Below are 17,895 nucleotides of genomic sequence, written 5' to 3'. Positions count from 1 at the left end.
CTTATAGGGCCAAGTAAAAATTTGAATACTATCTTGTTTAATAGGTAGCTAAATCTTCCATTGTTATGATTCATCTTAATGAGCACAGGTACAAATCATGCTACAGTACCTATAATTTTCTGACTGCAAAGCAGGCAAAGCCATTTTCCTTACCTTTTAAAGCGCTTCCTGCTTTCATCTCATGGTTCTCGCCTTCATTGAGCTGTAGTAAAACCTGACACCCGCTGAACACTGGCTGCCTCACTGAAAATCACAAAACCTTAGAGATGGGCTCACGATGTGAATAAGCTTGTTAATAGGAGGGAGACTGCTCAGGGCTCACTCCTTCCCCTGCCCTTGGGCAAATGTTAGAGGGCAGAAACAGAGGATTGCATTTTAATGGGGGAGCAGACTGCTCACCACCCACACTCCCGCAAGAAGTAAAGTGGGCCAGAAGCTGATTCGCTCCATGCCAGCCTGCTCCGTAGCCATAACACACTGTGGGCAGCTAAACTAATCTACAGTGGGACTTTCGTCCCTCACTTGGGAGCTTGGCAGCTCTATCACACCTGGCAGCATTAGAGTTCAGTAATGGGCAGTGCCGGCACTGCAGGAAGAAGACCGAAGAGGAACATGGCTGCCCCAACAATGTAGGTCCCAGAGATTTAGAGTGGTGAGGGATCCCAAAGCCCGGAGAGGGAGGTGAGAGGCAGGATTCTGTTGGGCAGGTGGTGTGGAAGAAAGGGAGAATGACATCTTCAGAGGGGTGCTCCTGATGTATGCATGCATGAGATGCTCCATTCCTTCCCACCTTTGTTCATGTAGACCTTTGAAAATAGTCTGCCCACTCTCGCCCGACTGCTTATGTCAACTATGTTATGCTGTGGGCAGCATATTATTCAGGTCAATAGGCTCCTTAATAAGCCAAAATGACCCTTATTTATTTATTTACTCATGGCAAGCAGGCTGCTGATTTTGGTGCCCAGAAACTTGTGTATTATGAGGGTGAGCTCATGGCTGGGCTGAAAGGTGGTGGGCTGATCACCTGACCTATTTTACCGCCACTGAGAACACACCAGTGGGGACACACAAAGTCCATCCCGGGTGCAAGATTTCTGTCTGCGCCGCTCGATGATTATTTATTTGCGGTCCTGCCTCCGTTCCCATCTGAATTGGGACAGGAAAATTCTGGCCTTAGTCACTTCAAGCACAACACTGGGTCTTAAATAGTAATAGAATCTGCCCATGGAAGCTACCTTTTACAATTAGTGTGAGTGGAGTTTTGGGAGATTCTGAAATCAGTGGAAGGGATATTGATGAAGAATGCACAGCTACCATGGGAAAAAGGATATTTGTAAATGTTAAGAGATATAACTGGAGCTTTAAAAATACACACTTCTTCATATTGCCATATTTGAATTTGTTTTAATGCACATAACTGTATCCTACAGACTAATTCAGAGATGGTGGTTTAGCTTCTCCTTTGGAGGATGCACTGCAGCATCTATAAATATAAGTGATTGTATTATTGATGCTTATTGCCATTTCTGAGCGTGCGGAAGAGTCAACTTGCTTTTACAGGCACAGGCTCTGTGTAGTTTTTCATTACTGGTTTTTATGAAACTTCCCTAACCCTTCACAAAGATTCAGTGGCCAGCTTTGCAAAAAGGCAGAGCCCTCTGCGTGTGCAAACTAGCACATTGCAGTTGTCTGCCACCTGTGCTGAGGAATCTGGCCTGCGGTGCAAACAGAGAAAATGGTGCAACCTCAGCATATTAGAGAGCTGCTTTTACTTCAATTACTTCTGTGATATAAACATAGCATATTTTGTGTCAGCTGTGCAGGGCGTGAATATTTATTCTGTGATATTGATGTCATAGTGGATTGTACAGTTGGTATCCTGTACAGCAGCAGTTACTCACATTAGAATGCAACAGCTGGAAGCATAGGAATTTGTAGCCAAGAGCTTGAGTGCAGCTACCAAACTATTTAGACTTACGGAAAAGTGATATAACTTCATATGTTGGGCTGCATACATAGAATAAATTGCATATTCCAGATATGTGAAAAACTGCGAATTATCAAGTTCTGTTAGTAGTCATGCACCACATTGGGCCGTAATTTACTGGAGGAGTGATTCGAACATCACTTGTCATTGTTAGACTTATCAATCCCAGTTTAGATTTTCAAAATTTTTACATGACAAATTACTGAAAATGGAAGAGGCAGAAACCCTCATTGTATTTACAAAATACCTGAATATGCAGTTAAAGTGCCATAACACTGGAATAAGGCTGGATCACTTTTTTTGACTGGCACAGACATGATGGGCCAAATGGCTTACTTCTGTGTCATAATTTTTCGATGGGCGGAATTTTATGGCCCTGTCGATGGGACAGGGTCATAAAATGTGGTGAACCATTCAAAAGTCCATTGACTTCGGCAGGACCGAAAAATCCCAACGGTGCGAGGGGCCGTAAAATTCCACCCAGTGTTCCTATGCAAATTTATAACATGCAGCGAGGAAAACCAACCATCTGGAACCTGAATGAACAGGTCAAGCAACTGTGTATCTTCTTAACCAATTAGATTGTAGGGCTGTGAAATTAAAGGCATAAGGACTGAGAAGGAAGTGTTAATTAGAGTAAGTGGAATTGATGCTTAATTAGATACCAAAAGAAAAATACAGACGGAAAGGAAGAGAAAAGATTTTTTAAATAATTTAAATTTTACACTTTCAAAATCTCCAACAATTAAAAAGCTGTAGGAATGAGACTCCACATTTGTAATGGTTAATTTTCAGTGGTTGACCGGCAATAATTAACACTTACAACAACATTAGAAAGATGATTATACTGAAATGGTCAAAATTTAACTTTCTTTGACATATGTATTTTGTACCTACCACACAAGTACAGCAACTTCACTCCATTCAATGCATTTCAATGATGAGCCAAAAAAGGGGTTGGCATTCATACGACAGCACCTCAGAAAGTGACTTTTAGATTTTGTGTATAAATACACAGATATCATTGCCTGAAGCTACTGCAGCATTTTGACATAAATAATGATGAGTGTCAATAGTCCCACCATTATTTTGACAGCAAATTATAAGCCATTCACATTTTTCTTAGTCCTTGAATCATTGATTGTAGTACAATTTATGTTCATCAATATATCCCCATTCTGCTTAGGGATCTAATATTTTGTGGTACTTCTGATCCATTTTCAGGACTTTCAAGCCTGAATAATATTTTCAAGACTGCACTGTGTTTACCTCTATTATAAATGCAAAAAAAGAGAAATTCTAATTAGTAATAAAAGAAAAATACTGTGGATACTGGAAATCTGAAATAAAAGCAGAGTGCTGGAAATACTCAGCAGGTCTGGCAGCATCTGTGAAGAGAGAAGCAGAGTGAATGTTTTGAGTTGAATATGACTTCTTCCGAAGTTTCAGGATGGCAAACTGACTAGTGGAGTGCCACAGGGAACAGTACTGGAGACTCAACTATTTACGAGCTATATTAATGACTTGGCTGAAGGGACTGACTGTCTGTATTGGAGCCAAATTTGTTGACGATACAAAAGATAGGTGGAAAGCTAGTTGTGAGGAGGATATATAGAGTCTGCAATGGAGTATAGATAGGTCAAGTAGGTGGACAAAATTTGGCAGATAGAGTATTATGTGGGAAAATGTGAGGTTTTCCATTTTGGCAGAAATAATAGAAAATCAGAATATTGTTTAAACGGAGAGAGACTACAGAATTCTGCAGTACGAAGGGATCTGGGTGTCTTTGTATGTGAATCACAAAAAGTCAGCATGCAGATATAGCAAGTAATTAAGAAGACAAATGGAACGTAGCCTTTATTGCAAAGGGATTGGAGGATAAAATTATGTTACAAGGATGTGCATTTTTTTTAGATACAATTTCTATTTTTTTTCTTCTGGTTGGATTATTTTAAAAAACTGAAACCCCCTAAAGACAATGGAGTCTGTCAGCTGGCTACAATGTACAGCTTGCATTCCACCAAGTGGGATGGAAAAAAAATAGACATTCACCCCCCTGGGGAGCATGAAAGACCCAGTCTCCTGTTGGCTTTACACTGTCTTGAAACTTTGCAAATATTTGATGAGACATCAAAATGCAATTACCTGTTCTAAAACAATGACTGCGACAGATATGGACTAATAGAATTTCTCTAGAATATGCAGTCAGAAGAATACTTTAAGAGACTGTTACCAAACAGGAGAGAGATTAAAAAGACAATGCAATGCTGAAACAGGGCTGAAACTGTTAGTCATCTCTGTCTGTCTTTCTCGGAAGTATTGTACCTGGATTTGCAAAGTAGCCATCCTGAGAAGAGAAATTTCCTGCAAGCCGAGATCTTTTTGGAATAAAACGTGGAAAACTGCTCCATAAAGCTACACCCAGGAACAAAACGGCCGGAACGTGGAATTACTACAACTACAACTACATTAATATCAGCCAAAAAACAGCTAACCGTATACTCCTTTTTACTTCTTCATGAACTTTTAGAACTATTTTCTTGTTCTGCTATTGTGTGTGTGTGTGTGTCAAGGCCCGTGTGTGTGACGTATGAATGGTGGTTGCAATTTACCTAGGCCGGGACTTTCTGTGCCCGCTGGCATTGGGCATGTTCGGTGGCATGAGTGGACAATATGGCGAGAAGGCCAAAAATCAGTTTCATGACATTGTGAAACCAATTTGCGATCGTCCGCTCTGCTCGCTGATGGCAGGCCACATTCCCTGCCATTGGACATCGGGAATCTCATTGGAATGCATCAACATATCATTATAAGGCCAGACCGCCGGACTCATCCTCCCCACCTATGCCACCCACACCCCACCCCCCCTCCAATGGATCATCCGTCCACGACGGTGGGAAAACACACCAACATGTTTCATAAGGTGTGCACTTGGCAAGCTGCACTTTGCTCAGGACTTCAAGGTTTGTTTGCCTACCTTGCTTCAGTCAGCACTCGCAGTCATCACTCGCCAGGCTTCATAGACAGCACCGCATCACTTTTAGGTGGGGACTAACGGATATGTCTCTACCTACCAGATCAGCCATATGTGGGTGGCTTTTCAACGGCTGCAGAGCAAGTTTTTGCTTGAGGAAAGAGGAGAAGTGGCCTCAGGCAAGGGAAGAGGCTGCAGGACAAGAGCTATACTGGGGAAGGAGGGTATCCCAGGGTGGAGGCACATGTTGATCTGTACAACTGGCCTCAAGAAGGTGAGGGCTGAGGAGGCAGTCTCCAGAGGAGATGAGGTCAGATGGACATGTGAGGGTATGTGTGTGAGAACGGGTGGCAAGCCCCTTGAGCTGGCAGTGAATGAGATGCCAGTGATGTGTGATGGGTTTGAGTGTGTGAGTTGAGAGTGATGTGATGGTTGCCTTACCCTGGCTGCATGGATGAGATCATTCACCCTCTATCTGCATTTGATGGCCAATCTCTTCTGTGCAACATTGGCACTGATCACCACTGCCATAAGCTGGAGTGGTAATGCTGCTGCCCCTCGTATGGCCAGAGTGGGGGTAGAGGACATCACAGCGGGCCTCCATGGTGTCCAAAAGGTGCTCATGGTCTGCAGCCTTCTTGCCTTTCGAGGTCATGTCTTATTTGTTGCAGTCCTGAGCTGGAAGTACTGAGCACAGCTGTACTTTAAATGTGGTGCCTGGCATGATGAAGCGGTGAGGTGACGGCGTGGTAGGTAAATCTGAGCCCGCTCACCATGGAAACAGCATGAATCCTGGGAATGCATAATTAATGCGGCAGGTTTAGGACGATACAGTGTGAAAACCCACCATTGTGGCCGACGGGTGAAACGTCGTTTTACTCGCCCACTACCGCACTTAGTGCAAACCTGGGACGATTCCGCCCCTAGTCTTTTTTTAAATTTGGGAAATAGTTTCATTAAATTTATCTTGTTCTTTGCTTAACCTAAGAAAACTTGTCTGACTAATCCTTTAAAATCTGAATGTGTAAATAGTGGGACTCCTGCAGCTTTGGCAAAGCACATCCTCTCTAAATTCACAAAAAACCCCTGTAAGAGTGAGACCTGGGGTGGTAGAATAGGGGAGTCATTTTGCCCCTTCCCACATGGTCATAACAAGTAGAGAAATCTTGCTACAACTTGGTGAGACCACACCAAGAGCATTATGTACAATTTTCATCGCCTTACTTAAGGAGGGACATTGGAAGCAGTTGTGAGAAGATTCACTAGGCTGATTCCTCAGATGAAGGGGTTATCTTATGAGGAAAAGTTGAGCAGGTTAGGCCTGTAGCATTTGGAGTTGAGAAGAATGAGATTCTGAGGGAGCTTGACAGGGTAGATGCCATATGTCACCCAATGCCAACCATGCAATCCTAACCATCCAATCGCATCCATCCAATTCTATTCACCCAATCCCAAATGTCCAATCCCATCCACCCAATCCCAGTTCCTTACTCTAATCCGCTCAATCCCAACCATCCAATCCCACCCACCCAATCCCATTCATCCAATCCCAACCTCCAAATCTCATCTACCCAATCCCTACCTTCCACTCCTATCCACCCAATCCCAGTTTCTTAATCTAGTCCGCTCAATCCCAACCATCCAATCCCACCCACCCAATCCCATTCGTCCAATCCTAACCTCCAAATCCCATCTGCTGATTTCTAACGGGAGGCAATGGTGTAGTGGTATTCTTGCTGGACTAGTAATCCAGAGACCCAGGGTGGTGCTCTGGGGACCTGGGTTTGAATCCCACCGTGGCAGATGGTGAAATCTGAATTCAATATAAGTCTGGAATTATAAATTTAATGATAACCATGAAACCATTGTCAAGTGTAGTAAAAACCCATCTGGTTCACTAATGTCCTTTAGGGAAGGAACTCTGCTGCCCTTACCTGGTCTGGCCTACATGTGACTCCAGACCCACAGCAATGTGGTTGACCCTTAAAAAATGCTCTCTGAACAAGGGCAATTTGGGGTGGGCAGTAAATACTGTCCTAGCCAATGACGCTCACATTCTGTGATTGAATTAAAAAAAATAACCGTCCAATCCTATCTGCTCAACCCCATCAACCCAATCCATAAGCTTGCCACATAAATTTAGTCGCGAGTCTAGCTAGGGTTTTTGTCTTTATCGTTCAGTATTCATTTAGTGTAGCTGGATGTCTGTTTTGGAAATTTATAAATAGAACTAGCAACATCGCATTATCTCAGTGCTTGAATGTTTCCTATAATACATGAACACCAGTAACATCATTGCACATTGAAAATGCTTGAAAGGAACTATGCATTTCTGTTTAAATAAAAAAAGAATTTGAAATAAATCTGTTCTACTAATCAAGTTGTCTGATTTCTTCAATGTTGTATGCCACAGTTTTAAAGGAAATGGGGGAGGATTAGGAAACACAAAAATAGATGTTCTGGTGTGGGATCTTATCAGAGTTTGGGATAAAGTAATTTATTCTTTTATAGGGCCATGCAGTCTCACAGCAATCAGAATCATATGTAAAGAGTCAGTGGGGTTTGGGCTAATGTGCATGTCAGATTACACCTACAAATAAGAAAGACACAATTTTCCCTACTATCTGCATATTTTCCTTCCCACTGTCTCCAAGGCTTATTTTACAATGTAAAGATGGTATTTAATGGACCCCTGACAGCACAACATGATCAACATGATTTCCAATCAAGAGAATTTCTTTCCCACAGCTTATCATAACTAGAAAATATCACAAGATATGAATCAGGGTGACATGGTCTTACTGTCCTCTTGAAGTGAGTATAGTCACCATAGGCCTATTTTACTTCACGAACAGGGGAGACAATTACTGTAAAGACATCTCTTTTTGCTGTTTATTGTGAGCTTATTTTGTGCCAGCCATGGCTCAGTGGGTGGCACTGTTGCCTCTGAGTCAGAAGGTTGTGGGTTCAAATTCCACCAAGGGAGTACCACACTATTGGAGCTACCATCTTTTGGATGAGACATAAAACCGAGCCCCTGTCTGCCATCTAAGATGCATGCAAAAGATCCCATGGCACTGTTTCAAAGAAGAGCACAGGAGTTATCCCCAGTGTTCTGGCCAATATTTATCAATAGCAACAACAGCATCACCAAAACAGATAATCTGGTCATTATCACATTGCTATTTGTGGGAGTTTGTTGCACACAAATTGGCTGATGTATTTCCTACATTACAACAGTGACTATAGGCCGAATCTTCCTGTGGACTTGGGAAAACCTGGCCTGCGCACTTTCATGGCTCGCAAACTGCACATCTAACGCGTGTGTGACTTCACGAGCCATTTTTGTCTTTTCACACCAGGGTTGGGTTCTCAGTGCAGTTTGCAGCCACACTGAACTGAGTAAGAAGTGTGGATCTCTTTGAGCTCAGCACTAAGTTCAAATGGCCCTGCTGAGTTTGGCTTTCCCACATATGGGAATCACGTCCCACCCCCAGTAACCCAATTTAAACCACCTCACCACCCCCACCGTCCCTGGCGGTAATGCTTTCTGTCAGACATGGATTTCGGGATCCAGGGTACATTCACCATTTTGGATATGCTGCGGAAGTCTTCATTACTCCATGAAAATTAAGGCCATTCGCACACTAAAATGTGTCTTTGCACCCAGTTGAAAATTTGGCCCTATATTTCAAAACTACTTAATTGGCTGTAAAATGTTTGGGACATCCTGTGGTCGTGAATGGCACTATATAAATGCAAGTCTTTTTTTCTTTTTATGTGAATTAAATTAGCTGAAATTTATCCCTTTTTTCTCAATAAAACCTCAGAGGAACTCACCCTCTAGCTGTTTCTTGTAATGAAAGATTTTTTATTTATGATCAAGAATGAAATGTGTAGGAGCACGAGCTCAAATAAGGTCTCAGTTTAGATTATGTGCTGAAGTCAGAGAACATAAAAGCTGGTAATGTTGCGCAATGACGGATTTTTTCCTGGCCTGTGGAACTATATGGCAGAATTTTGCCCTTGGCGGGGGTGCTCGGCGGGGGCAGCCAGGAAGGTGACTGCTGCCTCTGATCTGCACTGCACTGAAATTTCATGCTGGCGGGACAATTAAGGCCTGCCCAGCGTGGAACATGAGCGGAAGCGCTGTGCGGGTGGAGGGAGGAGGGCGAGCGGGCCTACCGTGAACTTCGCGCATGCGCATGAAAGCGCGTTTCAATCTCCCTGAGGCACGGAGCTGCTCTGTCACATGAGCAGGGACATGTTTTTAATTCAAGTGTAAAATTTTAATTTTATTTTAATTTTCTTTAGGAAACCTCATCCCGTCCGTGGATGAGGTTTCCTAAAAAGTGCAAAGACCACTTGGCATTTTCGCCTGCCCGCCAACCGTAAGGCTGGAAAGGCAGCGTAAATTTGAATTTAATGACTTTTTAATGGCCTTAATAGGCCTTTTAACTGTTGGCAGGCGCGCTGCTCACTCCAGCGTGCACCCGCCGAATGAAATATCGTGGGACTACGCGATGATGTTGGGACCTTGCCCGATGTCATCGCACGTCATTTTATGCTTGGCCGGGTCGGGCACATGCCTGCCCGCTGAGCTCAATATTTTGCCCATGGAGTTTAATATTGAAGTTCCATTTTTTAATCATTTAAGTTACTTGTCAACTGTAAAATGAACTCGAATCTTAAATTAGTATAACAAACTCCAGCTGTGTAATGGCTTTAGTGGAAAATAATTGACATCTGTGTCTTGGTTTTTCAATGAACAACACAGTTAAGGAACTGCATGTATTTTCAGATTTCCTCACCACACGAACTCTACAACCCTTGGGAGTCTCTGGTCTTTGTCCTAGAATCTTGTTTTCTGCAAATTCATTTTCTTCTTTTAAATGTTTGCAGATGGCTTTAACAGTTAAGTCAATTACTAAGTGTTGTAAACACATCAGTTCACTCCTGAGAATGTCACAACCTATTTCATACATCAGAACTGGATGTGAGAATTTAACTCACTTTTTAATAAAGAAGTAAACACAATGGGCCGAATGACCTTTTTCTATGCTGTAGCTTTTCTATGGCTTTATTTGAATCAAATTCTATTTTGCCAACCACTACTTTTTTCAATTAAGATAACACAGCGCTCTACCTTGTTCTTAAGTGAACAATACTGATCTAATCACATACACTTTTGTAGCAATCTTATATCTTTGCAAGCCAAATCTTTTGTTTTCCTTAATGTACACCTGAAATTAAAATAAAATTATCTAGACATTTTGAAGATTATTTGGTCTGGCCATGATATGTAATATATTGTGTAAAGTGTTCTTTTGTCTATCAATTAACAAAGTAAATAATGATGCAGCATGTGCATGGAGGTATATTGATGTATGGAGGAAAATATAGTTTGCAATTTTGCAGCAGTACTTGAAATGACTATGTAAAACTTCAGAATTGGTTTATTGAATGTTTTCAAGTATAAGACTTACAATCTTTACAAAATCAATGTATATCTTCTAGCTACTGCTTTCCCAGACTAACCACATTTGACTAATTGTTACTGGATGAAATATTGGCTCAGATTTATAGCACACATGTAGGAAATATAAGTAGAATGAAAAAACCTAGGCTAATCACTATAGTCCTTATTGCAAATGACCTGCTGCACCTGCAGTTCATTTAAATAAAACTACTGGAATATTTGACTTGTTACTGTGTCCATTGACTAAGTTAACATTGCCCACGGTGATGGAAGTGAGAGCTGTATTGCATCCATTATGTGTGTTAACTGCTGACAAATGAGTTGTGCTTTCTTTGATAGGTATGTCAACTTGTATAAATGATTCCCTGGAATCTATTCATTTATTCCTACTAGGTTTTGCGTTCTTGTGTCATTGGTTTGCATTATCTGATTACTTACAGAAAACGTAGAATTAACCTCAAAGATTGGTAACTAAATGGAGTCAATTTAACTGAGATATGTTAATTTTATTTGCTGTAAATGCCATTAATGATGAATTTGTAGCCACAGTGAGTTTTGGAGTTTCAGGGCTGACTGAAGTCTAAACATTTGCTTCCGGCAAATCTACTTTTCCACTCCCTTTGTATTTTGATAAAACTGGATTTCCAAATGTCATATGTGGCCACGGGTTCTAGATGTCTAATCCTAGAAATATATATCATGCAGGTCATGCAAATTTGCCCAATGTCCCCTGGTAACACAGAGCTTGGAGATTCACCACCATTTGAAAAATCACAAATATGAATGCCTATTGATGGTGCAGCACATTGGCTTTCCAAGGTCTTGCTTTGGTGTGTAGTTTCTTCTACTCAAAATAGGGGTTTCCCCTTCCCACTGCACTTTTCTCTCCTCCTATCCTGAAGGTTATAGTTCCTTGGGAACTGGCAGACTGACCCAAATGGTTATTCATATGTGAGGCAAAAGTGGGGTATGGTGGCAGTGGCTGACCCTGTCCATTGTCGGTGCCCACAGATACAGTTTTCTGCATAGTGACCAAGGGCTGAATTTTCTGTTTGGCTGAGGGGGGGCAGAGCGGGAGCAGGCGTGGACCCGATCGCCACCTGCAATCGGCTCCACGCTGCCATTTTCCGCGGGTGGGCCAATTAAGGCCCGCCCAGTTTAATGCCCAACTCGCGAGGTTAGCAGGAGTGGGTGGGCGGTGGCAGGAGTACATTTCCCGCCGGATCCAGTGGCGACCCTGTGGCCTGTTTATCTGAAGCGCTGGCAGCCTTTGCAAGGCTGCTCACAATGTCAAGTGGAAGGGCTCACCAGAGGGCTTCTGGTGATCAGGCCAGTCCGGAGGGTAGGGCAGCAGGACAGGCCAGGCTGGAGGGTAGGGCGGGGGGCAAGTGTGCCCCTCGTTTCTCGGATGACTGCCTTGCTACCCTTCTCGAGGAGGTGGCAGCACGGCGGGAGGTGCTGGTTCCCCAGGATGGGAAGAGGAGCCCCCCCCCACATGACAAAACGTGCCTGAGAGGAGGTGGTGAGCTCCTGCGACGTGGTGCAGTGCACCTGGATCCAGTGTCGCAAGCGCTTCAATGACTTGTTGCGCTCTGGCAGGGTAAGTATCATGTCAGCATTGGTCATGTAACCCAGCAGGTCAGCTTATCCCCCTGCTGCCCCCCACCAAGTTTGAGTGTAAGGACTGCATTAAATCATTAACAGCATTTGTCCTTTGCTGGGTGGGCAAGCAGACTGACCCAAATGGTTATTCATATGTGAGGCAAAAGTGGGGTATGGTGGCAGTGGCTGACCCTGTCCATTGTCGGTGCCCACAGATACAGTTTTCTGCATAGTGACCAAGGGTTGAATTTTCTGTTTGGCTGAGGGGGGGCAGAGCGGGAGCAGGCGTGGACCCGATCGCCACCTGCAATCGGCTCCACGCTGCCATTTTCCGCGGGTGGGCTAATTAAGGCCCGCCCAGCTTAATGCCCAACTCGCGAGGTTTTGGAGTTTCAGGGCTGACTGAAGTCTAAACATTTGCTCCCGGCAAATCTACTTTTCCACTCCCTTTGTATTTTGATAAAACTGGATTTCCAAATGTCATATGTGGCCACGGGTTCTAGCCATGCTGAGGTCAGCCTGAGTGGGTCATGAAGAGATGTGTTTTGCCCCCGCAGCATGTGTTACACTGAGTCCCACATGACTGGTTTGGGGGCAACCTGGAGGAGCTGCACCTAGTCGCTGTGTTTGAACTCCAGGACATGTCCAAGTCAGGGTGATGACATGCTGGGAGGGGAGCTTCAAGGTGGCGAGGCAACGAACCATCTGCTGTCCCCTGCGCTCAACATGCTTGTGCCTCCTTGCTATGAAAGGACATACTATGCGGTGCCTAATGTGATGTAGGCAGCATGTGCCCAAGAGGGGGGTGGGGGGTGTGGAGCAGGCCCAGCATCTTTCTGTGAGTGTTCGGCAGCAGCGAGATGAGGAGGCTCTGGAGCCCTGATATGTCCCACTCTGGTTGGGGTGGGCCGTGCGCGAAGAGAGTCCATGTACAATTTGCACTAATCAATGCTCTTCTCTCATTTTCAGGAGAAGAATGCTCATAACGCAGCTGAGCATGTGAGGACTGGCGGTGGACAGGCGCAGATCGCCATTCTTAGTCGCTTAGAGCAGGAGGCCCTGGATCTGGAGGGTGCCATGTGCCCAGGCCCACTGGTGTAGGTGAGGCTGGGGTGCCACGGCAAGGTATGTTTGCCCAACAGTGAAGTCAGCATTGTTCTCCCAACAGCCATAGCAGTGCTGAATGTTAATTGATTTAATTTTGCAACATGGCTTGACCATTGATTACGGAAGGATGAGCGCATAATGATCTGGGGGACAGGGATGGACTTTGACATTGTCTCCATGTTAATTGATCCAATGTCCTTGTTCTTCCTTTCAGCATCATCGACGCAGGGCCGGGAGGAGGAGCAGCAGAGGCCCCCTCTCACACCTGAGGGCCCTGAAGTCTCACCAGCATTACACCATCTCTGCCAGGCAGGCACCAGTGCAGATACTAGCACCTCAGTGGGAATTCAAACATCAGGTAGTGTCCCGGGGCACAGCGGTGAGGTCACTTCTCAGTCGCTGGATGAGCTGGCAGAGACAGAGAGTGTCCATGGCACCTGCAGTCAGAGGACTGCAGGGGACCAGGCTAATGCTCAGTCGGTGCCTGATGATGTGCCTCTGGAGTCGTCCACGATGCAGCAACTGGAGGAAATGCAGCCGGGTGTGCGGGAGCATCTGAGGGAGATATATGAGGCTATGCTTGGCTTTGTCTCTGTGGTGGAGGAGTCTACGCAGACGGTCGCCGAAGCAATGAGCCACATGTCTGAGCGCCATGTGTCCTCCATGGAGAGAGCGGTGACTTTCGTGGAGAGCCTCCTCCAGGAGACCCATCAGGGCTTCCTGGGAATGCTCTCGGACCAGCAAGCCCTCACATCGGCATTGGCCTCAGCTGGTCACTGCCAGTGTGGGAGATAGCCTGGGCATCAACTTTCCCAGCTCGGTGCCCGTCCACCCACGATGAGCAGGGAGGTCCGAAGCAACCTCACATCGGCGCAGCAGCTGCCTGGCGTCTCTGTGGGCACCTCTCAGGGCCCTCTGGATGAGGGTGGCAGCTCCTTCGCCCTTCTCCCAGTGACCCCGTATCATCCGGTGAGGCTGCGATGACTGGGGAGATGCCAGGTGAGGAACTGGCAACTCCCTCCCAGGCAGGGCCAGCATTGGGTCCACGGGCCAGAGGACGACCGCCAAGGTCATCAAGGCCAATAGGACAGCAGAGTCTGCAGGCTGTCTCAGGTGCCACTCCGAGCGATGGGGCAGCACCAAGACGTAGCACCGGAAACGTAAACATAAGGCACCTTAGGCACACCACGAGTTTTCCACTGGTGCTCTTGTGTTGGCCCTAGGTGAGGCCCTTATGATTTGTTTTGTTTGGTAACAATATTCCCTTTTTTTTGGAATAAGTTGGTTTGCTTGACAGAATAAATTCAGATATGTCACCATGGTTGAGGATGCCTCTTTTCTTCTGCATGTGTATGGTTTCCAAACTGTAATGAGTGCCTGGTTGGACATTCAGCTTTATTAACAAGGCCCTTAGTGACTGTTCCTAACCTGGCAGATTTTGCACTTAGGTGTTGAGTATCGAGCCTACAGCCCAGACTTGTCCTGGTGGTCCATCTGTGGTGTGCTAGCTGAAGGTTCGTTGTATTAAAGCCTCCTGGGTGTCTCTGCCTCCCTGGAGTATGCCCGGGTCAGCATCTACCCTCTCAGCATTTCCCTGTGCATGCTCATCCTCGGACTCACTGCTGGACTCTTCGTGTGTAGCCAGAGCATCTGCGTCGATGTCTTCATCGTCCACTGTGTCCCCCCCTTTCCATTGCAAGATTGTGGAGAGCGCAGCATGCAACCACTATCAGCGACATACGATCTGGAGGGTACTGGAGTGCGCTCCCTGAGCGGTCCAGGCATCGGAAGCGCATCTTGAGAAGACCGATGGTTCACTCCACTACAGCCCTTGTGGAGGCGTGGCTCCTATTGTACCGCTGCTCAGCCTCTGATCTTGGATGGCGGAGAGGCGTCATTAGCCACCTTCTGAGGGGATAGCCCTTGTCACCCAGCAGCCATCCATCCAGCCAGTCTGGAGCATTGAAGAGCCCCGGCACCTGGGAGTGTCTGAGGATGTAGGCATCGTGGGAGCTGCTGGGGTACCTTGCACAGACTTGCAGAATCAGCATCCTGTGGTCACACACTATCTGCACGTTCATGGAGTGGAAGCCCTTCCTGTTGACGAAGGCACTGGGCTCACCTGCTGGTGCCTTGATGGTCACATGTGTGCAGTCTATTGCACCCTGGACATGGGGGAAGGCAGCAATGGCAGCGAAGTCTCTGCGAAGCCTGGTCCCAGTGGATAAAGGTCAATGCACGCCTGAACAGAGCATCTGTAACCTGCTTGACACAAGTGTGCACAGCTGATTGGGAGACACCGCAAAGATCACCCACCAACCCCTGGAAGGAGCCAGAGGCATAGAGGTTGAGGGCAACTGTGACCTTTAGAGCCACAGGCATGGGGTGTCCACCCACACAGTTAGGGGAGATCTCAGGCCCAATCATCTGACAGATATAGTTGACTGCCTCCCTTGAGAGTCGGAGCCTCCTTTAGCACTGCACCTCAGACATTTTGAGGTAGCTGCTTCGCCGCCTGTATACCCTGGCAGCAGGATAATGGCGTCTTCTGCGGCCCCTTCCGCCTTGGACTACCTCTTGGCCCTGCACCCCTTGTGCCTGCACCTGTCCTCCTAAAGGTGGCTCCCCTGGTGGCTGAATGTGCATTCCTGGCCCCCTTCCCCTTCTAGCCCTCCCTTCTTCCTCAGAGGAAATGCCTCCAGTGGAGAGTTCAGCCACCATTCCCAAGCTAAGGGAAGGCTTCCTGAAACCTGCAGGCCCAGAAAAGATTACTCACTATAGAGTGCTGACCTGAAGGTTAAGAGTCCAGAAAAAGCAGCTGGTATGCGTTTTGAAGTATTGTAGATCACACGGGCAAATTTCAAAAACTTTCAGAAATAAATGCTTGACTGTGCACATTCGTGACCCCAGTGAACCCTCTTATCCTGCCAATGGATGAGGTTAATACAAATGTGTCCTACCTGCCTGCCCGTTGCGCCTGTGCGCCTAGCCAAAGATCGCGCGGGGGCTGAAAAATTGGCATCGATTGGCGCCTCAAGGGCCTTAACTGGCCCGTTAATTAATGGCGGGTGCGCGTCGGACATAATCACGTGCCCACCCAGCGAAATATTGCGATGGTGCGCGGTGATGTCGGGACGCTGGCCCGACATCACCACGCGTCATTTTAGGCATGGACGTGCGGGTCCCACTCCCCCATGCCAAAGGGAAAATTCAGCCCCAAGAGTGGGAACCAGTGCTGGGCTGTTTTTTTCCCAGCCCAGGAACATTTAAAGTACATTCTAGAAATCCTGCTGGCACTTGAAATTTCCCAATGGTAGTTTTCGAAGTTTCATTCAGCGATTAACTTGCATTGCTTTACAGCTAATAATGTGAAACATAAAGTAGATGTTTCATTATACAATAATTTCAACAATGGTTTATTTCCTAGAGCCCCACAGAAAATCGAGGAACATTTGGCATCCACCTCCGTGTTCTGGGAGATTGGACAGGTAAGTCTAAAGTTTTACAACTGAATGTAAATATGGAAGTGGTATATGTTTCCTTAATCTTATCACCACCCAGACCACTCCCCACCTGAAATTTACCCACACAACCACTATATCTTCAAATCTACTGTTGTATCCTTAGCAGTTAAGATGATACCAAATTCAGACACAGGTTTTCTCTTCAGTTTATTAAACTGGAGGAAATTTTTAAAAAATGTATCCCTTCATGGTATTTGGGGAGAAGATAAGCCAGGCTGAGGTGAAACTTGCTTGCTGTAAAATTCACATAGGAGTACTTAAAGAGAACAATTTCTAGTAAAATATATATTTTTTAATACATTCATGGGATGTGGGCATCTCTACCAAGGTCAGATTTATTGCCAATTCCTAATTGCCCTTGAGAATGTGGTCGTGAACTGCCCTTTTGAGCTGCTGTAGTCCAAGTGGTGTAAGTACACCCACTGTGCTAAGGTAGCGAGTTCCAGGATTTTGACCCAGTGACGATGAAGGAATGGTGATTTATTTCCAAGCGAGGATGGTATGTGCTAGGAGGTGTTGGTGTTTGCATTCGTCTGCTTCTAGACATTAGAGGTCTCAGGTTTGGGAGGTGCTGTTGAAGAAGCCCTGACGAGTTGCTGCAGTGCATCTTGTAATGGTACACACTTCTGCTAGTGTCTGCCAGTGGTCGAAGAAGTGAATGTTTAAGGTTGTGGACGAAGTGCCAATTAAACAGTTGCTTTGTCCTGGAAGGTGTGAAACTTCTTGAGTATTGTTAGAACTGCAGTCATCCAGGCAAGTGGAGAGTATTCCATCACACGCTTAAATTGTGCTTTGTAAATGTGGACAGGCTTTAGGGAGTATGGAGATGAGTTACTTGCTGCAGAATTCCCAGCCTCTGACCTGCTTTAGCCATTGTATTTATATGGATGGTCCAGTTAAGCTTCTGGTCAATGTTGACCTGTGAGATGTTGATGGTGGGAGATTCAGTGATGTTAGTACCATCATCAAGTTTAGATTCTGTTGTTGGAGGTAGTTATTGCCTGGGCATTTGTGCAGCTTGAATGTTAGTTGCCATTTACCAGTCCAAGCCTAAATGTTGTCCAGCTCTTGATGTGTAAAGATCTGAACTGCTTTATTATCTGAAGGTCTGCAAAATGATCGTTGTACAATCATTTTGAGGACTCCCATGCCCTCCTGACTGAATATGACACCTCTGATGGGTCTGTCCTTTTGCTGGGACAGGATATACACAGAGATGGTG

The 17,895-nt window shown here is 45.6% G+C and overlaps 1 protein-coding gene across 6 annotated transcripts in view; it reads left to right on the top strand.

Moving 5' to 3' along the window:
- Positions 1-17,895, top strand: part of nox4 (NADPH oxidase 4) — a 215,301-nt gene that overhangs the window by 120,534 nt on the left and 76,872 nt on the right. For all 6 annotated transcript variants that reach the window (XM_078545752.1, XM_078545754.1, XM_078545750.1 and 3 more), the window contains one exon: positions 16,577-16,637. In XM_078545752.1, the coding sequence (XP_078401878.1) occupies positions 16,577-16,637 (61 nt within the window). The remainder of the gene's footprint in view (positions 1-16,576; positions 16,638-17,895) is intronic.

Source organism: Cetorhinus maximus, chromosome 7 (genome assembly GCF_964194155.1).
Source record: "Cetorhinus maximus chromosome 7, sCetMax3.hap1.1, whole genome shotgun sequence".
Lineage (NCBI taxonomy): Eukaryota > Metazoa > Chordata > Chondrichthyes > Lamniformes > Cetorhinidae > Cetorhinus > Cetorhinus maximus.
Note: the sequence above shows the minus strand (reverse complement) of the source record. Positions and strands in the feature narration are given on the sequence as shown.